This window comes from Martes martes, assembly GCF_963455335.1.
Source record: "Martes martes genome assembly, chromosome: 15".
Classification (NCBI taxonomy): domain Eukaryota; kingdom Metazoa; phylum Chordata; class Mammalia; order Carnivora; family Mustelidae; genus Martes; species Martes martes.
Genome location: NC_137903.1, coordinates 37,942,500 through 37,968,397, shown reverse-complemented (window position 1 = coordinate 37,968,397; position 25,898 = coordinate 37,942,500). Strand labels below are relative to the sequence as shown.

Sequence of the window (25,898 nt, the reverse complement as noted above, 5' to 3'; positions counted from 1 at the left end):
TCCCGGACCTGGAGGAAAGACAGGAGCGGGGACTAGAGGGAGGAAAGGGCCCAATGCTTAGGGTCCTACAGGCCACACAGCCCCCTCCCTCCTTGTTCTCCTTGGAGCAATGGGCAGCCCCTAGCAGGGGAGTAGCACGGCCAGATTTGTGTTTGAAATGAGTGCTCTGGGTGGAGTTAGACTGCTCAAGTGGGCTTCAGATCTTGGGCCTTGGATTCAACACTGGGAATAAGTATTTCCTTCCCTTTTCCACACAGAGCAGCTGGATTTCTCCTGGAGACCACGGTGCTCAGGAGGATGCTGTGTAGAAGGAATGGAGCTGTGGTTCTGTGGTTCTGGTTTTAAAGGAGGATGGGGCCACCACGTGAGACCAGGGGCATGTCTGGGGGCTGGTGAAGTGGGACAGTGGACGCTGGGCTGATGGTGAATCCAGGGAAAGGGCCCGAGTGAGTGAAGTTGGGGCCCCCGAGGGCTAGGCCTGCAGTGCGTCTCTCTGATGCCAGCTTGGGCCTGGAGCTTCTGGTGAAACCAGAGAAACCGTGTTGTACTGTGGATAGCTGGCTGCTTGTCTGGACCTGCCCAGCCCCCTAAGTGTTTTGTGTAGACTGTCCCTAACTCCAGGGCCCACGTCAGACCCACTGACTGGTGAGGCCAGTCTCCCTGCAGAGACCCTGGGAATCCTCCAGGTTCCCATGGCTGCTGGCATCCATGGCCCGCGGCTGTGTGGCTTCAGCCTCTGTCCCCGTGGACACATTAGTTCTTCCTTGTTGTTGTCACATTCCCCTCACCCGCATCTTGGGAGGGCACTCGTGGCTGCAGTTAAGGCCACGATGATCTCCCCGTTTCAGGAGCATTGACGTGGTCATCATCTCTGTAAAGGTCCCTTTTCAACCTGTTATTTATAGGTTCCAGAGATTAGGTCCTGTGTCTTTGGGGGACCATTTTCCAGGCTATCACATGCACTAAAGTTCAGAAATCCCTCATGTCACTAGTGGTTGCCGGAGGGCCAGGTGCGGTGGGGAGCGGGGGGGATGGGCCGGACAGGTCCAGGGAATGGGAGACACAGATGTCCAGGGATGAGTGAGTCACGGGGACGGGAAGCGCAGCATGGGGAACACAGGTGACAATATTGTGCTGATCTCGTTGTGCTGTGGCGGGGGGCCACCACGCTCACAGTGGGGAGCACAATGTCTAGAGTTGTCGAATCACTCGGCCTACACCTGAGACTGATGGACTGTTACAGGTCAACTACATTCCAATAGTCAACATTAGCAGAAAAATCACAGATGGGGTCCACATCCTTTCAGTAGACCAGGCCCAGAAAATTGGAGCCATGAGAAAGTCCCGGGTCACATTTCCTTTCTGGGAGGAGAGCCCATGACTCTGAGCCCTGGGCCTTCCCTTCCAGCCCCGCTCCCCAGGAACAGCCTCAACTGCCACGGACTACGGAGCCCTGCTGAGCCATACTCACGCTCCAGCTCATCACTCGCCCTGCCCCGAGAGGCAGGTCCTACTATTATCTTCCATTTTAGGGAGGAGAACATTAAGGGGAAGGGAGGCTGCTCAAAATGACGGAGCTAATTACTGGTGGAGCTGGGCCAGAGACCCAAAAGCTTCGTTCACACGTGGAGCCACCTTCTTGGGGGCTCACCCAGATCCTTCCTGCAGATCTCCGGTATCTCTGACTCCCTAGCAGATTAGGAATCAAACTTTCCTGGAAGGAAGGCAGAGACCTAGCCCCTCACCCTCGTGCTGCTCAGAGCCACTGCCCCGCCTGGGGTAGACACCTGCCTAAGCTGCTGGACCCGTCTTCCCATCTCGGCCACCGGGGCCAAGGGCAGGGAACCTGGCCTTGCCTGGGGCAGGGATGGCTGCCATCCCAACAGATTTCTTAGGGAGGGGCTCTATGAGGCTCCCAGCCTCCTAATTGTTTGCTGAAGGGGAAGGTGGGTGAGATTCATTAGCACGTGGGTACACATTTGCTCGCACTGTGACTCACTTCCCTCGGGAGCAGGCCCTCGCATAAAGGGTGACGGCCGCCTGGCCTCCCAGCGGCAGGTGTCGGACAACCCTGTGTGGCTCTGCCCCTCGTCTCCCGTGTCCCCCGCGGAACCCACGGCCATGTCAGCCCCGGTGGCCAGAGTAGCCCAGCAGCTGGCGGCAGCCGAAGGTCTTGGCTCCCACCAGAAAGCCATTAAATACTTGGGCCAGGACTTTGAGAGCCTGAAGCGACAGTGCTTGGACTCAGGAGTCCTCTTTAAGGATCCAGAGTTCCCTGCGTGCCCGTCTGCCTTGGGCTACAAGGATCTGGGGCCACACTCCCCGCAAACCCAAGGTGTCATCTGGAAACGGCCCACGGTGAGTAGCCAGACCTGCTCCTGGGTGTCAGATGGGACAGAGGGCTGTCGCTTCTTCAGACAAATAGCTGAGGGAGAAGTCATTCTTTGAGGGAGAAATCATTCTTCCAGGTCCGTATTTTAGAACAACTCCCCCGCTCCCTACCCCCGCCCTCCTTTAAAGCCTTTTTGGAGGCAGCAAGGGACGGAGGGAAGAGCACTCCTGGGCTTTGGAAGCAGACAAGTTAGATTTGAACCCCAGCTGGGCCTTCCTTGCACAGGTGACCTCTACGAGCCTCAGCTTTCTCCTCTGTGAAATGGTGCCCAAGGGCAGGGGATGGAGAACCGTCTTTCCCAAACCTCGGCCCATGGCCTCCTGCTCCATGACCCTTGTCACGTGGTCTGAGCTGCGGGATGAGAGCCCCTCTGCAGGGTGGGTGTGAGCCCAAGTGAATCAAGGGCTCTGTCCTGTGTCTGGTACACAAAACGAGCCACAGGGGACTAGGCTCAGCGGCTCCTGGCCAGGCCCCTTTTGTCTCCTCAACCATGATGGGAAAACTGAGCCATGGGACCTGTCTTCTTGGCAGCGGTGGAAGAGGGAGCATGAGGAGAGAAGGGCCCTTCAGATGTGGTCAGGACCACGGGCCAGCTCCAGCTACCTCTGTCCCTTTGCTGTTTTCCCCACCCGGTCTGCACACGGTTCCCACGGCTGGAAGGACCCCTCCACCCTCCGCCCTGCTCCCTGCAGCCACCATGGCCCACCTTCCCTTCCCCCTGAAACCTGTGTGGTTAATCTGGGGTGTAGGCAAAATCCGGACTGAGAATCAGTTTCGGATTCTCGCTTCAAGAGGTGATTCAACGGGCAGGTGTGTTTTGTGCGGGGGGCTGCCTGCGCCCTGGGGGAGACGCAAGGAGCGAGCTCTGGTCCTGACTCTGATGGAGACGGTGGGGAGACAGGCACATGGGTGAGGCGTGGACACCCTGGGAAGAAAGATGGAAGTGCTCCATGGGGACAACCACGAGCCATGGGATCCTGGGGTGTCAGGAGGGTGCAACCTAGTGGACCTGGAGGACCTCAAGGAGCCCGGGGCGGGAGAGACGGGGATGAGGACACTCCGCTTGGCCCTAAGGAGCTCACTTGCTCCATTACGCTTTCCCTCCCCACTCTGTCTCTCCTCTCCTTCCTTTCTTTCCTTGTTCTAATTGCGGTAAAACGCGCTTAACGAAAGACCATCTAACCATGTTAAGTGTGTGCCAAGATCATTTCCGCTGCTGCAGCCGTCCTATCACCACCTCCAGAGCGTTTACACCCATTCATGAATCCAGGGGCCTTTGGGTTGCTTCCACCTGTTGGCTCTTACGGATCATGGTTTTACGAAGACACTATTCAAATATCTCTTTGAGACCATGCTCTCGATTCTTCTGGGTGTCTACGCAGAAGTGGAGTCACTGGATCATTTGGTGATTCTATTTTTGATGTTTTTTAAAGAAACAAAATGCAGGGATGCCTGGGTGGCTCAGTCGATTAAGTGTCTGCCTTCGGCTTAGGTCATGATCTCAGGGTCCTTGGATCGAGCCCCGCATCGGGCTCTCTGCTCAGCAGGGAGCCTGCTTCTCCCCCTCTCTCTGCCTGCCTCTCTGCCTACTTGTGATCTCTGTCTGTCAAATAAATAAAATCTTAAAAAAAAAAAGAAACAAAATGCATTTTCTTGGTTTCTTTTTAAAGAAAGTTTTTTTTTTAAAAAGATTTTTATTTATTTATTTGACACAGTGAGAGAAGGAACACAAGCAAGGAGAGTAGGAGAGGGAGAAGCAGACACTCCCCGCTGAGCAGAGAGCCCGATATGGGACTCAATCCCAGGACCCTGTGATCATGACCTGAGCCGAAGTCAGACATTGAATGACTGAGCCACCCAGGCGCCCCATTGATCTGTGTATCCCTGCTGATTAGTGATGTTGAGCATCTTTTCATGTGTCTGTTGGCCATTTGGATGTCTTCTTTGGAGTATTGTCTGTTCGAATCATTTGCTCATGTTTAAATGGGGTCATTGGCTTTTTTGTGTCCCTGGCTGCGTTTGAGGGTGACACCTGACTTTGTTGGTCTCAGGGGACTTCACACCAGCGCTGACCCTGCTTCTCACAAAGGTGTTAACTTTGACCTGTCCCGAGGAGAAAGCAGATGGGATCTGCTGAATATGTATGTATGGATGCCTTTGCCCTCTTGATGATAGAATGAAGCTTGCTACTTAGATGTTTTCTGAAATAATAAAATTTGGCATCCTGACCCTTCCAGGTGTTTTTGCCTATTTTTGCCCTACTTTTCTAAAAGATTAAAAAAAATTATTTGAGAAAGGAAGAGGGAGAGAGGAAGCACAAGTGGGGGAGCAGCAGACAGAAGGAGAAGCAGGTTCCCCACTGAGCAGGGAGCCCGAGCAGGACTTGATCCCAGGACTCTGGGATCATGACCTGAGCCCAAGGCAGACACTTCACCAACTGATCCACCCAGGTGCACCCAATTTTTTTTTTCTCCTATTTTTTTTTTAAGATTTTATTTATTTATTTGACAGACAGAGATCACAAGTAGGGAGAGAGTCAGACAGAGAAAGAGAGAGGAGGAAGCAGACTCCTGGCAGAGCAGAGAGCCTGATTCGGGGCTCGATCCCAGGACCCTGAGATCCTGACCCGAGCCGAAGGCAGAGGCTTTAAACCCACTGAGCCACCCAGGCACCCCAATTTTTTCTCCTATTTTTTAAGCTGCTAAATGGAAGATCTGCTTGGGCTCTTCTTCTAACGATGGAAGACAGGTTGGCCCATATTGAAGATCTCAGGGTCAAGCTTGGGATCTCATGACTCTACAGTGATATTCCCAGTGGCATTGGGCAAGAACAGCAGTGCTGTTGCAGACTCCACGGCAGCGTGTGAGACCAGGGGAGCTCTCCGCAGAGCCCTCTCCATTCTTGGCTTCTCCATCTCGCCGTGTACATGCCCAGCCCGGGCCTGTGGTTTGAGGGCTGCCCGGTGTGCATGGGCCCAAGCACGGCCCAGTGGACGAGACTTTTCTCTGTGCATTTCTGTCATTTGATCAGTGTGTTGATCTTAAGGAGAAATGCAGAGAGGGGAGCAAGGTGGGTCAAGCACACCAAACGGACCCAGGAAGCAGCCAGCCCAGGTTAAGGGAGACGTGGAGGGTATGACTGTTGGGAAATCAGGATTCGGATGAGGGGACCAGCCTTTGTCGGGGGTGGCTGCCCTTCTTCCAGCCGCTGCTTTGGACTGACGAGCTGGAGACTTTCAGTTCAGCTGTATTTGTGTGCAGGTCGCGTGTGCATGTGGGCACAGAGCCTCGGAGGAGCTCTCTCTGGTCGGAGGGAGACAGTAGGACAGTTGGCTGAGAGCGTGGGCTCGGGTGTCACGTGGATCGGGATTCTGGTCCCTTCCATCCTGTTCACTGGGCCTGTGATGCTGCGTGAGTTCCCGAGATCCCTAGGACTCAGTTCCCTCACCTGTAAAAGGGGAGAAATAGCATTACCTACATCTCGGGGTTCCACATGGTGCCTGGCACGTAACAGAGCTCAGTACTAGGAGTGTCTCTGTTATTCATGTCAGAGCGGGAAGCACACATATGACGACATGCATGGGAGCTCGGCGGAGGAAGCAGTTACACCTGACCATGGAACGGGGGCCGGTCAGTGATGCGGAGGTCCAGACATTTGAGCAGGCCTGGGAAGGAGCGGGAGCAGGAAGGCCCGGGCAGGCTCTGCGTCTTTGTTCAGGGTGAACACGGCCTGGGGAAGGTGGTAATGAGAGAGGGAATATGGGGGGGGGGGTGGGAGACGGAGGTGAGGCGCGAAGCTCCGAAGGGTCCAGGCCCTGAAGGGGCAGGGGTGCCAGACCGTGATGTGGCCGTAACTGTGGCGATGGTGACCAGTGTAGCAGCAGCATGGGGTGTACCGCAGTCCTGGACCAGAGCTCCCAGAATGGCCCCGGGGGAGTGTGGTCACTGAGAACATGCCGTCCCAGTCACTTCCTGCCTCGGACTCAACACGGTGCCTGGGGCTCCCCTGTGCCCTGCGTCAGGGGCTGGCACAAGCCTGAGTAATTTGTGTCTGTGTCTGTGTCTGATATCCTTACCCACACGGCAGTAAACATGATTACGGAGAAGACATGAGCTCCTTATGAAGGAGGAAGGATGGGGCATGGGAGGCCCCCCCCCTCCCAAAACGCTCTGCTTGCCACTTTCCCCTGCATCCCTCACCTGAGTGCGGGTCCCGCAGGCAGGACATGGTGACTGGGAGGGCTTTCTGTGGGCTCTAGAGGATGCACAGGACCTGTGAGTCACTGCGCTTGTTGGTTGGTATTTCTGGGTGGAGGTGTCTTGAATTATGCTAACAAATGATGTGAGGACAGGAACATCCCCTCTGTCTATAAATCACTCTGTGCCATTCTGCCTATAACCCGCGAAATTGCTGTCAGCCTCGTGAACCAGTCTGTCTCCCGCACCAGATGCAAGATTGTAGCCAAGCTCATGGACCCGTTAGCTCTGAGTTGCTGAGGCTGGCGGCACGTGACCTATGTCAGTGACGTGGGTGGCTGATCTGTGTGGCTCAGAGGAGCCATCAGGGGCATCGTCATACTCCGTGGCTGGGGTTTGGGTGATGTCCCAGGAGGGAGTGCCTGGCGCGTGGCGTTGCCGTAGGACGTGGAATCATTCAGAGCATTGAGGACCCTGGTGGAGGGCTCCCTGACTCTGAAGGGTGAGCAGAGCAGAGGAAGGAGAGGATGACGGAGGAGGAGTATTTGGAGAGGTGAGGGTACCGACAAGGGCAAGCAGGGATGCAGAAGCCAAGGAAGGAGAGCTCCAGCAGGGGCTAGGAGGGAGGGGGCAGTCAGCACCTGGGGCAACGGTTCTCCCTCTGTGGTTCTGGTCAAAGGTAGAAACCAGATTTCAGGAGACTGATGGATGAATGGGTGATAGGAGAGGACGCTTATTTTAAGAGGGTTTTTAAGGAGCGAGAGTCTGTGAGACCCCATTCAGTGTGTTCTCTTCCCTTCCTTCCCAATGAAGCAGCACGTTCCTGTTCCAAATGAAATTTAATATGATTTTTTTTGTCCCTCTCTTTTAAAAAAAGGATGTTATTTATTTATTTGACAGAGAGAGAAAGAGGGTGTACACAAGTTGGGGGAGCAGCAGGCAGAGGAAGAAGTAGGCTCTCCACTGAGCAGGGAGCCCTATGTGGGGCTCGATCCCACAACACTGGGATCATGACCTGAGCAGAAGGCAGACGCTTCACCGATGGAGCCACTCAGGCGCTCTGCCCCTCCCTTTTTAATTATTAATTTCCCAAATCTCTCCACCTTCTGAATTTGCAGCTTTGAGAACACCTAGTTTGGCTGACGCCGGGTCTTGGTCTAAATTGCCCTGGAGATCGCAGAAGCAGGAAACAAAGGAATAGAACGGAGGGTCCGCCCGCGGAGGGCTGGCTGAAGAGCTAGCAGAAATTAGGATGAAATTCTAAGGCTCGCTCTGTGCTGGGAAAGGAGGTACAGTACATTTGTGATAAAAACGGATGTACATGTCAATGCTTTTGACAGTTTCTGGAAGAATACAAAGGAAATGTGAGCAGCGAGCACTCTGAATGCAAATGATTTCGGTTTTATGGGCATTATTTACTTAGACTTTTTTTTCAACTTATGTGCATATATTACTTTTTCAACAAAACACAAGTGAATGAATTTTTCTTACTACTTGGAATAAAAGAAAGCCAGCAGCAAGGCACTGTTCCCGCCCACTTAGACAGGAGCTGGTGGCGCTGTGCAGGGCGTGGGGCTGTCACTGCAGGACCCACGGTCCGCAGTGCAGGGCGGGATCCCAGTTCCTGGTGCTAGCCCCACCACCTGCTTCCCCGGCGTTCTGATGCACTTGAGGTCAGTCACAGGGGCCTCTTTGCTCCTTGAAGATCCACAACTGCCCATGACCGTCCGCCTGGGGTTAGCCGGATGCCCTTGTCCTGCTCCTAGACTGTCTTTCTAACCGAGGGTCAAGCATCCTCTCCCGCCCGGAGAGCCTCCCAGACTCGCCCCTCCCAGGTATTTCACGTTCCCCCTTTGTGCACAAGCCTGCACCCGTTGTTATGTACCTGGCTTGTCTCTGACTTCTCCGTGAAAGTCAGTCCAGGTTTCCCACACAGGATGGACACACTTCGAGTGTGAGGCTTGTCCCCTTCTTCCCTTCCCCCGTTACCCTCGTGCCTTCCCGATGAGGCTGTGTGTGCAGCGTGGGCACCCAGCAGTCGTGCTGGGTAAACAGGGAAGAAAGTGCTTGGCGGGGCCCCAGCAGTGCCCCAGGCCGGTGCCACCCTGACGGTCCTGAGTGCAGGGAGTGCAGGTCAGCCGCATGACCCCCCACCCCACACCTCAGCGTCTGCGTCAGTGCCTGGGGCCATGCGCACATCATCGGGGAGTTAGTGAGCGCACACAGCATGTAGTTAGCGTGCAGAACATTGATCTAATGCTCTCTGCAAACCGGGGTGTTGTCTGAGAGGGAGGTCATGTTCGAGCACATCAGTGCCAGTCTCCGCCCTTCTCTGGCTGCTGCTCACACCGGCACTTGGCACGGCGCGCACAGTCACACCGATGCTGGTGGACGGTGGGGAGGCAGGCTGTGGCTGCTGTGGCTGCTGCCCTGCACCCCTGCCCTGCACCCTCACCCTGCACGCCTGCACTGAATCCCTGCCCTGCACCCCCACCCTGCACCCCTGCCCTGCACCCCCATCTTGCACCCCGGCCCCGCATCTCCCCACGGCCTCCTCCCTTCGCTGGGCTGCAGAGTAATCAGCAGTAGCGTGAGGGACTCACAGTAGGTGACTTGGCCTCCTCCAGGCTCTGCTCTGACGGCGGGGCGCTCTGACCCCAGCTGCGACCAGTGCGGGGTGTCTTGTGACCCGTGTTTTGTCCCCCTTGCTTTCAGGAATTGTGTCCCAGCCCCCAGTTCATTGTGGATGGAGCCACGCGAACAGACATCTGTCAGGGGAGTCTGGGTGAGTGACTGGGGACTATCCGTCTGGGGCAAGGCTGGCTGTGTGTGTCATGAGTAATGGGACTTGTCGTCCCGTCTGCGATATTGTGTGTGTGTCTGTGTTTCTGAGATGGTGCTCCTTGCATGGGTCTGCGATGCTAGAACCGTGGCTCCCCCGGGAGATCTCTCCAGGCCACTGAACCCCCTTCCACGCAGGAGCAATGGGCCAGGATTGTAGGTGTGCAGTGGACAGCCGTGCCGGGCGGTGCTTGACAGTTGTTGCCTGTACGTGGGCACAATTCACCGGATGGAGCAGCCACGTCTGCACAACTGTGGACTGGCCCAGCAGTTGCTTTAAAATGAGTGAGAAAACGAGAATCCCATCTTCCCAGCCGAGCTCCCTTTTGGGAGCCCAGGATGGTGGCAGGACTGGGCCCAGAGACGCAGGCACCAGAGAACAATCCTACCCATGAAGATCAACAAACCAAACAGAAGTTCAGTGTCCACGCGGGCCTGAAAACACTGTCCTCTCACAAGGGTGCCCTCCTTCCTTTTCCTCCTCATTCCAGCCGAGAAAACTCGTTCTCTTCCGCCTGCTGGAAGCCTTTATGAATCCGAAATTCACAGGCATTTTATTTCAAATGCTTCCCACGTTCTGGCCTTAACGAGTGTCGCTCGCAGACACCCCCCTTGGCCAAGCTCGCAGAGCGTGAGTGCAGAGCTGTGGGAATGTTCCGGGCGCCCCGCACGGTCATGCTCCCGCTGCCCAGAGCCACGGCCTCTGTGTCCCAAGCCCTTGCGCCATTCGAGCCGTTTGTGCGGGGCTCACAGTGTGGGGGGTTGGGGTGGGGTGGGGTGGTGCAGGGCACAGCATCCTGGCCATTCTTGTTCTGCCTTTTTACTTTGAGCTCAGTGTTTAACCTAATTAGCATGTGTCTCAGGGAAACACAGCTCCGAACGTACGCTTTTAACAGCTTTTTGCTACAGATGTTTTAACTTTGGAAAAGCTATTGAATAAGTGCCTTTTAATTGCCGGCTTGCATAGAGGTTTGAATGGTTTTGAGCAAGGAGAAAAGAGGGCTTCCGAGGAGCCTGGGTGTTGCCATGGTGAGTGCGGGCGGCTGGCCGGGCACAGAGGGACTCAACTGCTCTAGAATTCAACCTGTGGGAAGGAAATGGGGACACCAGCAGGAGCCTGGGGGTCAGCCCTGCCGCGTGCTGGCTTTTTGCACGAGTGGAGCAGCAGGGGGCTGAGGGCCTGTGGCCGGGAGCAAGGCTCGGGCAGTGGAAATGTGGCTGCTCCTGGGTGTGGGGGTGCCGGGGGTGCTGGAGGTGCCGAGTCACAGTGCCGTGAGTCAGCCAGCCTGCCCTGAGTGGTGGGTGAGGGCTCCCCATCAGAGAGCAGTGCTGGGTGCCCCTCGGGGAGACAGGATGCGCCGCCAACAACGTGTGTTCAGAGCGCTTGCGTCTGACACCACACAGTGGGGTCTCCTCCGGGGTTAGAACATGTTCATTACTCTTGCTTGCTGTCATTTTACTACTGTTTTGAATTCATGACCTTAGACACTGGGAAGCTGTGCCGGGACAAGTCTGCTTCCCGCCTCCCATCCTCGGATACCCGCTGCCCGGTGTGTCTGAACTGCTCCTTGTCCTGTCGGCCACAGAGCTCTGTCTCTTCTGCTGTCAATGACAAGTGTTGTGGCAAATGCTGTCCTGTTGCGTGGGGGTGCTGGTCATCGTGTGGCGGCAGTGGTCCTGGTGGACGTCTGGCTCCCTCCTGCTCAGCCAGGCCATCCTCCCAGAGGCAGGAGCCCCTTAGCAACCATCAGAGGTAGTGTTTGGCCAGAGCCCAGGGCCTGGCTTTCTTCGGAGACATGATTTTAGGTGCATAAAGCCTGGGCAATCTGCGATGCTAAAGATTCGATTACTCCCAACAGCTGTGTGGAGAATGGGGCCTATGCCCTCTTGTTGTGGGGCTCGGCCTCTGTCGGAGGACAGCGTGGTTTTGGCTCCATACCAGGAGCTAAGTGGATGTGTTTCGGGAAACGTGGGCCAAACCCAAGCCCCCTGAGTCCTCAGGGCTGGGGCTGAGGAGGGGCACCACGTGGTCCCAGCCTCTCCTTGCTCTGTCTCCTTGGGGGACCCACAGCTCACCCCATCAGCACGGCCTCCGTGGATGCGAGGAAAGCTCAGGTCTCTGCGATGGTGTAGGGCTAGGTGCATTGTTCCCTGGGGGAACCTGGGCAAAGGGCTGAGGGGCATCCGTGGGTTGGAGGCTAGCTGCAAAGGAGGTCAGGACTGTAGTGTGGGGCCCTGAGAACCCAGTCCAGCTGCTGTCTCCCAGGTCAGAAGTGTCCAGCTTTGCCTCTGCAGGGGTGCAGGCAGCGATGAGGGCTGGTGCTGGCATGGTTTAGAGGGAAGGAAGAGTGGTATAGCTACGTGGCTCAGAGGGCCTGTAGGAGGCCTGGTGGTTACCCTGAGATGGCTTGGTGCAGGCATCAGAGCTGAATCATGCCCGCCTGTGAACCCCATGGCACGCTGAAGGTGGATTTTGACAAACAAGCCCATATGAGCAGGTCAGCATCCGTGTCAGGGCTGGACGTGTGGTGGCACAACGTTGCTTGCTCCCCTGGACAGTTCCCTGCCTGCAGCCTGTCTCTTGATGACTGCGACCTGTCTCCGAAAGGTTCTCCTTTCTTTTGGATCAGTGTTTCTCATTGGATAGCCTTTTTGGGTGGTTTCTTACTTCTTAAAGTCTGGCCCGTCTCCAGCCTCCCCAAGATGGCACCCAGACATGAGGAAGGCCAGAGATCCCCTGGGTGATTCCCGCGGTTGTCCTGTGATCCCACTCAGTTATGAGGTGCTGTCTGCCCGGAGAGAGTGTGAGACCCACAGGCTAAGGGCTCAGTCCCACGAGACTGTCCCCCCACAACTCAGACCGCAGGCTTCTGTTCCCATTGTCCTCCCCCGCACCCCCCCTGTGCTTCTGACCCATCAGCTGCAGATGGAGGGCCTCACGACCCATCCCTGGGAAACATCTCACTCCCCAGAGCACGGGTTCCTATCCGAGATCCAGCTCAGGCACAGCCAGATGGAGGAGAGGTCTGGGGAAGGGGTGCTGATTACCCAAATCTGCACGTGTGCGCCAAGGAGCACTGTGAGCCCCGGCCTCTGGGTATTTCTGAAGGCTTCATGACAGAGGCTTGATGGAATCAGGAATCACCAGTACTGCTGATGGGTCCCAGGTCAGGGGATGGGGTGGCTCTTAAATGTCCAACCCACTCACCGGGGTTGGTTCTCCTGGCAACCTTTTGGGTCACCTAGGGCTTTCCTAAGCCACCTCGTTAACATAACAAAAGAACTGTACTTTCTCCCATCGTGCAGAAGAGGCCTGACTAGCCTCTCTGGAGCTCTGAGCCCAGAAGCAGATCTAAGACCTGCTTCTTTTTATAAATCACAGCCTCCAGGGCTGGCTGGTGCTTATGCCAGAGCTGTCCCTGGGGTCCTGGGTGGCCCTAGGGGGGTGCAACTGTGCAGGGTCAGGCCTGTTCTCCCCCGGGGGGCTCCCAGGCCCAACCCTGCAGCCACCACTGCTCTGGGGAGGGACCAACCTGCCTGGATCTCCTTGCCACCAATGGATGCAGACGTCCCTGAGGCTGCTGTCTCCCCTCCTTTCTGCCTCCAGGCTCTGTGCCACCCCCACAGCCCCCATGAATGCCCTCTGCTTTGGCTTCATCTTCAACCTAGCCTTGGCTTTACTGTTATTCCTGCTCCTGTCACTGATCAGCCTCGTGAAGGGGCTACTGCAGAGGTCCCAGCACTTGACCTCATCTCTGTCCCTGCTTCCCTCACCTGTCCTTCAGCCAGTGGCCCAGGGGCAGCTCTACTTCTCCCCTTGGCATTTAGGAAGTGCCCAATAAGCTGGACCCTGAGTTCTTGCTACCTATGATTTATAATAATACTAGGTGTTCAGACCTAAAGGGAATTTCTGATTTAGCACTTTCTGTTGTAACAAAGCCTGACTCAGGTTGACTGTCTCTTGGTGGACTTAAAACCAGAGCCCCTCATTATTAGGGCTCGGGTCTGTTTGCTGTTTACTGGAAGTCCTGAGGCCTTAGGGTGGAGGGGGTGGAAGGTTCTAGGGGGTCATTATTTAAGTGTGATTTTAAAAAATCACTTTATTGTTTTAATAACTATTAAACCCATTACTTGTATAACCCCAATAAAGCATAGGAAGAACAAAGCTTAGGTAGTTCCCCGACTTTTCCAGAGGTCGGTGACCCAGGACTCCTCATTCTAGCTCTACGGTTAGTCCAAACTCTAACCCACAGCCAGATCTGACTGGAAGGTGGCTGGCGAGGGAGGACTCGTCCATCAAGGTATTTCCCAGGTTTTCCACCCACCTTACTCGCCACCCAAAGCCTCTTGTATCCAAATGCCTCTTGGCTGCTTCTGGCAATTAAAACTATGGTCCAAGGTCAAAGCCATGTCCCTATGGAGAAGAACCCAACGATCATGCCACAGGCTTCAAGGCAGGTCCCCAAACAAGTTCCTGAAATGTTCTGAGCAGCAGAATAGAAGTCCATCCCCCCAAGAGGACTTTGAAGGGGCATGTGCTGATTTGGATGTGTTCCTGAACCGACAGTCCACTCACGCCAAACACAGTCCCTGGCAGGAATCCAAACACCCCCCTTGGAGCCCCGCGGTTGCCGAGTGCCAGGAGGACCTGTGCAATGTCCTGAGTGAGGCAGATGAAAAGAAAATTAAGCTCCTCCAGCTGGGCAGCCCTGTTTGATGTCTGCAACTGAGGGATGTGGAGTTTCCGTGCCTTGAATTATAACGTGTGGGGAGTGTTCTGGGTGGGTGGATGGAGACAGCTCAGCCAGGAGTGAGAACGTCAGAGGGGCTGTGAGGACGTGTGTGTCCTGTGGGGTGGATGTCGGAGGGGCCGCAGAGTGGTCACTCTGTCAGATTTCTCCGGGGCCTGTGCTGGGAAACTTCACTCGTCATCTCTCCTGCTGCAGATGTTGGCGGACATGGGAGCTGTCATGCCCAGTGCATGTCCTCTTGGGCTCCCCATCCCCACAGACCAGGAGACTCAGGAGCAAACACACAGGGGCCACTGAGCGTTTGTTCCAGACAAATCCATTGAGTCATTCAGATACTTGCTATTCGTCAAGCTGGGCCCCACTGTGTGTCAGCCTCCTGCTGGGGGTGCCAGACCAGAAGTCCACATCCCTGCTGGCTGGAGGGCCCCAGGAGGTCACCCTGGGAGGCCACCAAAGCTCTACCCAGTAGCTGCTGCTCGGGTGGGTCCTGTGACCCGGTGCACAGAGCTTAGGACTGTCCGGTCTTAAGGAAACACAAAGAGAGAGAGTGACTTGTTGCAGGAGAGAAGGGGCAGGTAGCTGAGCCATGAGGTCTTGCTGGGGGAGGGAACAAAGCAGCTGCCGCCCAAGGGGAAAGGCCAGGGCATCAGAGTTTGCCTCGAGGGCAGGTTCTTGGTGGGAGCAAAGGGATGAAAGCTGGAGACACGAGTGGGATCTGCACTGTCTTCTTTCTTTGCATTCTCCACCCCAACCGTTGGTGCTTAGGGGTGGAATGGTCAGGGTCCTGGGATGTAGGGGCAGGCAGAGAACATCCCATCCCAAGGACAGGACTTTGAGTGACGCAGCAGGAGCCACCCGTGACCTTCAGACATGGGAGGATGACAGGGCATCTGACCTGGAAGGGGGTGAGGTGACACGGGCTGGGCCGAGCAGGGCGCTAAATGTCAGACTGTGCAGGGACGTGCGGCAGGCCTGACCGGCGTGTCCCTGTGACTGGGTGCAGGTGACTGCTGGCTGCTGGCCGCCCTTGCCTCCCTAACCCTGAATGAAGGGCTGCTTCGCCGCGTGGTCCCCGGGGGCCAGGATTTCCAGCAGAACTACGCAGGGATCTTCCATTTTCAGGTACTGTGCCCAGGGCCCGGGACACTACAGGCCACCCTGCAGCTACGTGGGGGTTGGGATGCAGCCAAAAATCTGGTCTCTTTGGACTCCCCCAAATCTTCACCCCTGATGGCCAGCTGTTGACCTGAAGCCTTCCCGAGGATATAAACAGTGGAGTCAAGCATGTTTCATAGCTCAAGCGTGTTATACGCTGTGTTCTTAGCATAGAACAAATCAGAGAAAAGAAAACGTTGTTAAGAAAACTTTAAGGAAGAGGACACCCATGGTTCAGGAACGTACTCTATGTGTCAGCCAGCCCTCGATGCTCTGACTATGTCATTTGGGAATCCTTCCCGTGGGCTTGGGTCCCTCTCCACATCCCCGAACCAGAGACCCTCGACACGGGCACCTTTGCTTATCGCTCACACGCTGGACGCCACGTGTCCCGTGTTCTCTGGCCTCTCCAGTGGGTGTGGACGGAAGATGCAGATCCTGCTCTTGGGGGGGCTTGGGGCTCGGCCCTCCACATGGGGTGCTGTCTGAGGGGCCTCTGCCCCATGTCCCCTGTCCCCCAGTTCTGGCAGTACGGCGAGTGGGTGGAGGTGGTCGTGGATGACAGGCTGCCCACCAAGGATGGGGAGCTGCTCTTCCTGCACTCAGAGACGGGCAGCGAGTTCTGGGGAGCACTGCTGGAGAAGGCCTACGCTAAGTGAGTAAGCGGTTCAGGGCCAGGAGACCCCTGTGTCCCTGAGGACGGCGCCTGCCCCACCCTGAACCCGGGGTGCCTGGCCGTGTCCTCCCAGCACCTGGACACTGGGGCCAGGAGCTCTCGGCTCAGCCCTGCCCCCATGAGGGTGTGGATCAAGGTGGGGGGGTGGTCAGCCCTACAGGTTCTTGGTGCCTCCCCATTCTCCTCCTTCAAACCCCAATGTCAGTTCCTAGGTTAAGGTGAGTTTTTCAAAGAACCATGACGAGGAAGGAACAGATGCACTTCGATGCTGAGGCCCCGTCCAGCTCTCACCTTCCCCTTTCTGCTGGAGTTCCATGCAGGAAGCCTTCTTTGTGGGTTCTCCTGATGTGTGTCGCCTACCCTGTCCTGCAACCCCATTCCTTTCCAACCCTCTTCCCAGAGCAAGCCCATGGGGCACTCTCTACCCACGGCTGCCCAGGATTCCAACCCCCAGGAACCCAGGAAGACAGGGTCCATGCTGGGAAGGCTGCACTTGGCTTCCTACAGGACTTGGAAGGTGGGGGGGGGGTGGCTTGGTGGGAGGTAGCCAGAGCTCCCTGTCAGCCCAACGCAAAATTGGCAAAGGGCTCTCTCTTATCTTCCAGCCCACTCCGCATCCTAGCGCCAGCCCACGTGGGCACCTCGTGTGCAGATGACACACATTTTCTTTCTTTCCCTGCAGGCTCAACGGTTCCTATGAGGCTCTCACTGGAGGGTCCACGGTGGAGGGGTTTGAGGATCTCACTGGAGGCATTTCTGAGTTTTATGACCTGAAGAAACCCCCAGCCCGTCTGTTTCAGATCATCCGGAAGGCCCTCCGCGCGGGGTCCCTGCTGGCCTGCTCCATTGATGTGAGTCTCCCTGCTCCCCACTGCATGGCAGGGAAGGGGCCAGAGCAGCGTCTGGGGCTGAGCTGTGGGCAAGTCTGGGGACAGAGGGGTCCTATACCTTATTAGTGGGTAGGAAGTGGGAACATTGTGGGAGTCAGAGTCCGCAGTGCTAGGGAATGGCCCGAGAACGGAGATCTGACCCTGGATCCCACATCCCACCTTCGCTGCCCCTTCCCCGCTTTAGGAAACTAAAGAGCTTTAGGAAACAGATACATGGTGGGCGCGGGGGTGGGTACCCAACGATGTTGGAGATCCCTGAGAAGAAGGGGAGTGGATCTGGAGCCAGGGTGCGTGTGCTGCCTGGGGGGGCTGGTCGTCTGGGCCCCGGGGCGGCTTGGACACTGGAGCTGGTGTGTTGTCCCTGCCTCTGTCTGTCCCTGACCTGGTGGCCTTGGGCACGCAAACAGCACGTCTCTGCCAAATCTCAGTTCGAGGGTTTGCCTGGTGGGGAGATGATGTGGGGCCTAGAGAGGGGGCCTGCAGATGAGGAAGGGGGAGACACGGGAGAAGCAGTCTGGCCCAGAGCGGCCATCCTGGATGACTGGCCTTCTTCAAGTGGCAGGGGGTCATTTGGGGACCTGAGGTGACACCCTGGAGTCTGGTGGCATTTAAATCCTGTAAGTCATGCTCCGGCCCCCAAGCCACACAGCGCGGGCCTGGAGCTGCAGGCCTGTTCAGAGGTCACCGAGGTCACCATTGCACCTGCACCCCAGTGTCCCCCAGCGGCCAGCCCCGACGGGGTCAGAGTCAGGGTCAGGGTCAGGGCCATCCTCTGTGGACTTCATCCCCAACCAGGTCTCCAGTGCAGCTGAAGCAGGAGCAGAGGCCACCACCTGCCAGAAACTGGTGAAGAGCCATGCCTACTCCATCACTGGGGTCCAAGAGGTAAAAGCTGGCGGGGAGGGGAAGGTAGCAGGTTGTGATACTGCATGCGTCCAGGTCACCACAGAGAGCCTCCTGTCCGCCGAGTTCCCTCCCTAGCCAGGGAGGGCTACCCGCGCATGGGTCCCTCTTGCTCATGGGCCCTTTGGACTCTTCCACCCTGGGAGACGGATCCCGCTGCTGTCTGTGCCCCAGCTCCCTGGGCTCCAGCGACATGCTGATGAGACGGGGCTTGGGGTGGGAGGAAGGTTTTGGAGGAGGTTGTAAAGATTGTCCATTAGATTTTATATGTGGGTTAAGAGGTGCGTGTGCACAGGCGGAAACCCGTAGGACCCCAAAGGGGATAAAGGCAGCGATGTCGGCTCCCCCAGGATGAGGCCTGATGGGGAAGGAGTGGTGCTGCTCCTTCCTCTCTAACCCAAGCAGAAAGCATGGGCTGTAGTTTTCACGACATTTATTTACTATATTCTGCCCACTTGGAAAAAGCGTTTGCAGTGACTTACAGTGACGTGTGCAGACACAATCAAAACACGAAGCTGAAATCCACCAGACAATGCAGGCGAGAGACAGGACTGCCCTTGAAAATTTAGCTTTGCTCTGGGCTTCCTGACGGCCAAGCAAAAAGGGAAATGAGACGGGATCTCAGTTTTTGTTGTGTATGAAAACTACACGGGTGTTGTAATTCACAAACACGCTTCCGTAAAGTCAGCTCCCAAGCAGAGACTGAACACACGTGTGTAAGCCTGGGCAAGGGCATGATGGAGGACACAGAGGGGAGTAGGACACCCAAGACCTGACATCCTTTGTGTGAGTGTGTGTGCACGGAAAGTGAACATGGGGGCTCTAGTGAGTGTTCAGCAAGTGGCCGGGGAAGGCAGTAAGTGTGAGCTTCCAGGTGTGTTTGCAGACACGCTGTCTGGGTGCCCATGCCCCCTCCACCACGTCCTGACCTCAGGTGACCTGTGCCCTCTGCGTCTAGGATTCCTGAGCTGTCCCAGAAGGGTAGCCACAGCACCTAGCTCCTGGGACGGCCACAGGGCTTCAGGGCGGTGATGGTGTGTTTGAAGTGCTTGGCCCCATGTGTGCTTCCTCCAGAGTGCGCTCCCCAAACGCTGGCCACCGTGCTCTGTGTGCCTATTGTCATTTCATCTGGTGGGTTAAGAGCTCAGTGAGTCATAGTCAACTACAAAATTTAAGTGCATGTTAAAGCCGATGTGAACTTGTTTGTGAGCCAGACACACGGTTTGTGGAAAACAAACCAAATTGTGGAAAACAGAGCAGTTGGCCACGTCTGGAAAACATGCATTAAAACAAGGGTGTGGCTCTTTGGGGACATTTGGAAAGTGTAAGTCCTCAGGGAGCAGACGAGGGGGTGGTGGTGGTGGACATGGGGTTGCAGGCTGTGTGGAGGATGCAGGGGCGGGGCAGACGTGGGGCATGAGGCAGGTGCTGGGGCCCAGAGCTGGGGGTGGACGTGGGGTGCGGAGGGGGGGGTGGGTGTGGGACAGACACGGGGGTGTGGGGAAGGTGTGGGGGCCTGGGGCAGGGGGTGGACGCGGGGAGTAGGGGATGGACGTGGGGGATGCGGTGGGGGGCAGGCGCAGGGGTGTGGGGCAGATGGGAGGGGTAGGGGAGGGAGGTGGTCATGAGGACATGGTGGGGGGTATGGACGCGGGGGTGCCGGGCAGGGGAGCCCAGCGGCTCAGGTGCTTCCACGTGTGGACCTTGCAGGTGGATTTCCGGGGTCGTCCCGAGAAGCTGATCAGACTCCGGAACCCATGGGGCGAAGTGGAGTGGACAGGGGCTTGGAGCGACAAGTAGGTTCTTGGTCCCCATCCTTGCCCCCCGCTGTGGAAAGGCGGCTCACAAAACACAGTGCCCATGAGACCCGGGGCCCCGTGAACGTGGCCGTGTCTTTGGAGCCCAGCAGCCGGGTCAGGAAGGAGAACCGCTGGGCTCCCGATGAGCAAAGCACGCTGCACGCAGCTGGAGTCTGGGTCTCTGCTTGGCCTTTGCAGCTCTGTCTCCAGAATGTTTTCCTGTTTCCCGCCTGCCACACAGTGGTGATTGCAAGGCGAGGCCGGACCTGTGAGATCCGGCGCCTCCCACTGCAGACCGTGGTCTCTCAGACAAATGCCAAGCTCCCACTGCCCAGTTGAGGAAGCGGAATCCGGCCCTAGGGGCCAGCTTGTGGCAGGCAGTGGCGGGCGTCCGGGAGGGCTGCTCGCTCTTTCCTGACAAGGTCACAAGGGGCCAGACAGGCTCCCCTCGCCCAGGCCTCCTGCCACTGAGGAAGCACGTGGGAAATGGGAGGTCCCTAAGCGCTTGGGAGCCACCCTGTGCTGCCCGCCCTTGCCCTCCAAAATGGCAGGACATGGCCCATCACCGCACACTTCCCTTCAGGTGTGTGCCACAGAGAGAGGTAGGTCCCGAGGGCAACAGACGCTGATTCCGCTACCCACGTTGGAGCAAAACCCCAAACCTTTCTGCCAACTGCCCGGGAAGGGCGCCCCAGCCGAACGAAATCAATGCTCCGACTTTTGGCCATTTCAGCCGACAGCTCTTTAGCAAGCTGCCCAGAGGGCTTCTGTGACCCCATCTCCTTCCCTGACACCACCCCGCCCCAGTCTCTGAGAGGCTGGGGCAGGTGCGAGGGGGGTGGTGGTGGCGGGCGAGGGCCGCACTCCAGCAGCTGGAGACACAGCTGGGACCGTTTTTGTAGCAGCCGGTGTGGCAGGAGGACGCTGGGTCTCTGAGCCACAGCTCTAAGTCACCCCAACGTCCAGTGAACTTAAACAATCTAAATTTTTCTTGGGCTCAAAAACCAATTGGGAGATTTGATTCGGATCCAGAATTCTCTAACTTGTCCCTACTCTTTGTTTACAACAAGCACATTCTGAGATTTGGGTCTGATGGGTGAAAGTTTCCCTGAGCTGAAGGGGTCCTGGGTTCCCTCCTGCATGACCCCTGTGGTCCTGCGTGGCTGGACTTTCCTGGGGGAGGGCGGGGCTCATGGATTGCTGAAGGCATCCAGGGAAGGGACATTTTTATACCTTTTGGTTCCTAGACGCTGCACACATATTTCAGGAGACCGAGCTTGGTAAAGATCAGGCAGGAGGCTGGAGACGTCATTTGAATATACATCTATGACATATATGGCCATCGCCACAGAAAGGCCATAACAGGAGGCCTCATGGGTGACATGACTTCAGGAAAATTGCTGCCCGACTGGGCCTGATGGCTGTCGCTGGCTGCTCGGGAAATGGATGGTGCATCTGTGCCCAGAGAGGGTCCAACTCCCCCAGGATCCTCACCTGACGGATGAGCCAGAATGACAACCAGCCTATGGACACAGGGGTGTATGCCTGACAGGCACCCTCATCCTTCTTCTCTTGGACCTGTAGCCCTGTCACGGAGTGTGGGAGTTTCAGCTAGAAATGAAGTTTCCCCAGCAGTGAAATTAAGGCAATGTCCCAGCTGCATGACTGCGGTCCATGTCGTCGGTCTGCATCCCTCCCGGCATGTGTGTCCCCCTCCCCCACCACTGCCCGCCTGCTAGGGTCTGGCTCATGACCATCTCGGCCTTCCGGGGGCTTCAGGAAACTGTGTGCTGCAGTGAACCTTTCACAAATGACCACCTCTGCTTCTCTTTTTAAAGATTTTAATTTTACGATTTCCTCCAGTGCCCCAGAGTGGAATGACATAGACCCCAGGCAGAAGGCGGAGCTGGATAAGAAAGCGGAGGACGGCGAGTTCTGGTGAGTGTGGTCTGCAGGAAGTTGTCCTTCGCAGTGGCTTCACTCCCCCGGCAACCAGGGTTTCAGGAAATCCGTATGGCTACTGCTGGGGGCGTCCTTCTTCTCCCCCTTTACCCTTAGGCTGTCCGACCTCAGGGCCTGCATGTGTCCTTGTCCCCGCTGCCCCCCCAGCTCCCCGAGGCAGAGCACCAATCCCATCTCACCAAGTTGGGCTTAGCCATGTGACAGGGTGACTTCCTTTGTGGGTGGGCTAGATGACAGGGACGTTCCTTGAACATGACATGGTTTAGGGACATCTCTGCTGGGCAGACTTAAATCGGAGGACTTAAGTCTCTGCAGACTCCGAGGTGCCTGGCCCTGGTGGCAGGGCCCATGTACTGTTCTGTCCCTCTGTCTGGTCGTTAGATGTGTGAGGGGCGCTCTCTAATGAAATAGAGATGCCAATGGTAGCCAGGGACTTGGACAGTGGCCCCGTAGACATGACAGGGTCAGAGCTGGTCCCTTGCTCTGTCCTGGAACCTGCCCCGTGAACCCAGAGCCCTCTGATCCTTCTGCCCCCAGGATGTCATTTTTGGATTTCCTGGAGCAGTTCTCCCGGCTGGAGATCTGCAACTTCTCCCCAGCCTCCCTGAGTAGTGAGGAGCTACACAAATGGGACCTGGTCCTGTTCAACAGCCACTGATTCGGAGCTCCACCCCTGGGGCCACACCAACTTCCCAGGTGAGGTGGACGGAGGGCTGCGGGGCCCCAAGTCCTTCTGGCCTGTCCTCCCTGGGCTGCGCAATGCCTCCACCTGTTCACTGGCTCCTGGTGCCCCACAGGGGCCCCGCTTCTCCCTGGGCTTGGAGGCCAGGGCGGCAGGGTAGACAATGGCTCTGCAGCCCCCAGCTGAAGCCGGAGCTCAGCCAACAGGGTTCTGTAGCTTCCACGCTTCCCCCACCTGCCCCTGCCCCCCAAGGATGCCTCGTGCTCACCGTGCTCCTTTCTCAATCTTCTCCCGGTCCCTGCTGGACACGCATCCCCCTGAGATGCGTGGACCCTCTGTTGCTCCAGTAGATTTCGCTGTGCTAAGTCTGTGTGCCCGAGCTGAACCTGGAGGGTGGGGTAGAGCGGCCTGAGCCTGGGGGTCCAGGATGGCCACTCCTTCCTCCCATGGGAGTCACTGGAGCTCCACCCCAGAAGGACATCTGGGCAACCCCTCCCTCTGTCGTAACTGGGGGGCCCTTGTCTTACTGTGGGTGGGGAGCCCTCCCTGGTTCCCTGAACATCACTGACGCATCCGACATAGGCTCCTCTCGGATTGAGTCAGCCGAGGCAGCAGGAGGAAGATGCTGAAAAACCGACCCACCTCCCGAAGGAGAAATGAAGGAAAGCAAAGCCCGCTCCCTCTGCCCCCCAGCCCACCCAGCCTCCCCCTCCCGGCTCTGACGCTGCTCATTGCAGGGCTGTGCTCCGAGTCATAATAAAATCCCATGTTCGTGCAGGCTGGGTCCCGACCACCGTGTGTCTCTTCTTCACTCCCCACCCCACCGCCCACCGTCCAGCCCAGAGCTCCATGCCTGGCGGCAGCTTGGCCCACCAGCTGCAGGGCCCTGGGAGGCTCGTTTCCCTCTGCTGTGCTCTGTTGCTTGGTCCGCACAATGCAGGGTTAACGCGTTGTGTTAAGGCGCTGTGTAAACCTGTGGTGTTCTATAAGTGTAGGGCATTATTTTGTAGCTCATTCTCTTCCTCCAGTTCTGTTAAGGAGTAAACAAAAAAATGTAGGGATTGCCATGACGTTGCATTTGGAAGAAATTAAAATATGTTCGCCATTAGCGAGTGCTTAGAAAATGGGCAGGAAATGGGCCCTGATTGCTTTGGCAGCGCGGAGCCATGGGGGGTGCCCCTGAGGTATCTGCCCGGAATCACTACCGCAACCCCATCGGCGCAGTCACCTAGTCACCTAGCTGTCTGGAAGGGACTGACTGTGCCTGCCCTTACATAATGATGTTCTGTGCGTCTACCTGGGAAGCTGCAGGGACTTGACCCGGCAGTCCGCGCCTGTGCCCTGGACACACAGTCTGGACGTGAAGGTTCTGGGGGAGAGGTGGGATTGAGTAGGAAACGTTCTGGTTAACAGTCTGTGGTTCTTAGTCTCCTGTGCATGCCTTGTTATCTCATCGAGTTGGACCCTCATTTAGGGGATGTGAGGACCACCCCCACAGGCTGTCCTCCCCTGGGGCACATCATTATTCAAAACCGCTGAGGTCTGTCTGCTTCATTTACGCGCTGCCGCCCGACTGTCGGCGCTGTGTGCCCTCCCATGACCCGTTGGACCTCTCTGTGCCTCGGAATGTGTAGTCACTGTTTTGAAAGAGTTTTAAAAAGTTCTCTTTGAAGGGAAGCCATCTTTTAGAGTACCCATAGGTGGTGTGGCTTGTGTTCTTTTTAATTATCTCTCATGCATATTCAGTGACTTACGCGGGAGGGATGGTGTCTCGATGCTTCAGCCATCTGGCTGAGGGGCAGAGGGTCAGCCCCCACGGCTGGAGGGGACAGACGCCCACCAGACCGGTTGTCTCCAGAGCCTGTGAGCAGAGGCCTCCTGGGACGTGACTCCTCCCACACCCCGAGATCTTCCTCCCTGAGAGGGGCTCATCTTCACGGGTCAGGAGCTTAGAACTGGAAGACTTGGGGGTCACTTGTGAGCATCCCAGGACAGCCCTGGGCCATCAGACCTCGAGTATTCCCGGTCAGATGGAGCCGTGCAAAGTTTCCGGATGCCACGGGATGCGTCTGCCGGTGTGTGGGAGGGGAGGGGGGGAAGGGAAGGAGGGCGTGCTCGCCACGCTGTGAGGAAAACTTGCCCAGGCCCACTTACTGCCAGCTGCGCCCTCTCTGGGGCGACCAAGACTCTTCCCTTGTGTTCTTTCCTGCCTCCTCACGCCCCACGGGGGGAACCACGCCCGGCGACCTCCCGGCGACCTCCAGCCACTTACTGGACCAATCCCCAGTTCAGAATCCATCTGGCCTAGGTGGATGACAGCCAGGAGGGGGGCATTGGCGAACCCCACTGCATGGTGCTGCTGGGTCTGATGCAGAAGTGTCGGTGCCTGAAGGGGATAGGACAGGGCGGGCTCAGCATCTGCTACGCTGTCTACGAGGTACCTGGAGCTGGGTCACTCTTCATGGCACATTGGATGTCTTTGGTTGGACGCTGTTGGCCGGGAATCGGGGTGCATCTTTTCTGTCACTTGAATGGTCCTCATCAAGCACTCTTCTTGCCCCCCTGAATGCCTCTCCCATTGGCCTTCTGGAGGCCTGAATTCCACTATTAGAGATTCATTCCTATGGCTCACATTTCTGCTCTTAATATTCAGACGCGAAATTCCTTGGACTCTGCCTGTCATCAAGGGCTCAGGTTACTGCAGTCTTTAGACTTCCCAAGTCTAGGCTTCTCAGGGGACAGGAGCCAAGAAAGGGGGCACAAGGCATTTGAAAGTGGAAGGGATGCTGGATATGGGAGGCTGTAGACTCTCCTTTCCTCCCGAGCTGGGCGACCTTGAGACAGGCAGGCATGGCTGGGGCGAGGGAGCCACACAGCCACCTTCGGTCTGGGTGCCTCTGGCTTGGGGACCACAGCCCTGTCCCAGGCTGCAGTGTACCTCACAGATGTGTTGAAGCAAGGCCTTTGGGGCTCGACAAGCCCAGCCAGGAACAAATCACGATCTACTTTTTATACTGTCAAAGACTCCTTGTAACAAATTCCGGAGGGATTTGTGGTGGCTGTAGTTAGGTAATTTTGTGAAGAATGAATTTCTTGAGAAAGATACAATTTTAATCAGGAAGAACAAGAACCAGCTGGAGGCCCAACACCTCAGTATACATTAATGCATGATGAAGAAGTGTTGTGATAAGAAGCCAGTTGCCAAGCTCATACCCCCTGCGGCCCCTTTTCTCCCCTCACCTTGGAACTTACAGTTTTAGAGTTCAGGATGTAGTACGTGCGTCTCTCGTGGTGGAAGAAGGCATGTTGAAACCTAATCCTGGCTTGATGGTGGGAGAAAGAATTTCAAATAAATACACTCACTTCTCTCCCAGCTTGGCCCTTCTGCCCCACCTAGAGCCTGATGGCCCCAGACCAGATCCTGCTCGTGGGGACGAACCCTGGGAAGGTGCCCTGCATGCATTCAAGAGCGTCCACCTGGAATCATGGGGGGCACCTGGGGCCGTGGGGGGCACCTGGGGCCGTAGGGGGCACCTGGGGTCATAGGGAGCACCTGGGGTTGTAGGGAGAACCTGGGGTTATAGGGGGCAATTGGGGTTGTAGGGAGTACCTGGGATGTAGGAAGCTCCTGGTCATAGGGGAGGTCACCTG

At 56.7% G+C, this 25,898-nt stretch overlaps 1 protein-coding gene across 1 annotated transcript; it reads left to right on the top strand.

The window, feature by feature from the left end:
- Window positions 1-2,057: 2,057 nt before the first annotated feature.
- Window positions 2,058-23,354, top strand: CAPN8 (calpain 8). Its single transcript, XM_080824443.1, has 10 exons — window positions 2,058-2,358; window positions 9,304-9,373; window positions 15,184-15,302; window positions 15,857-15,990; window positions 16,694-16,862; window positions 17,697-17,786; window positions 19,515-19,600; window positions 21,467-21,541; window positions 22,103-22,261; window positions 22,830-23,354. The coding sequence occupies exons 1-9, from the start codon at window positions 2,122-2,124 to the stop codon at window positions 22,221-22,223; spliced, it is 1,101 nt and encodes a 366-aa protein (XP_080680569.1). The 5' UTR covers window positions 2,058-2,121; the 3' UTR covers window positions 22,224-22,261; window positions 22,830-23,354.
- The last annotated feature ends 2,544 nt before the right edge of the window (window positions 23,355-25,898 follow it).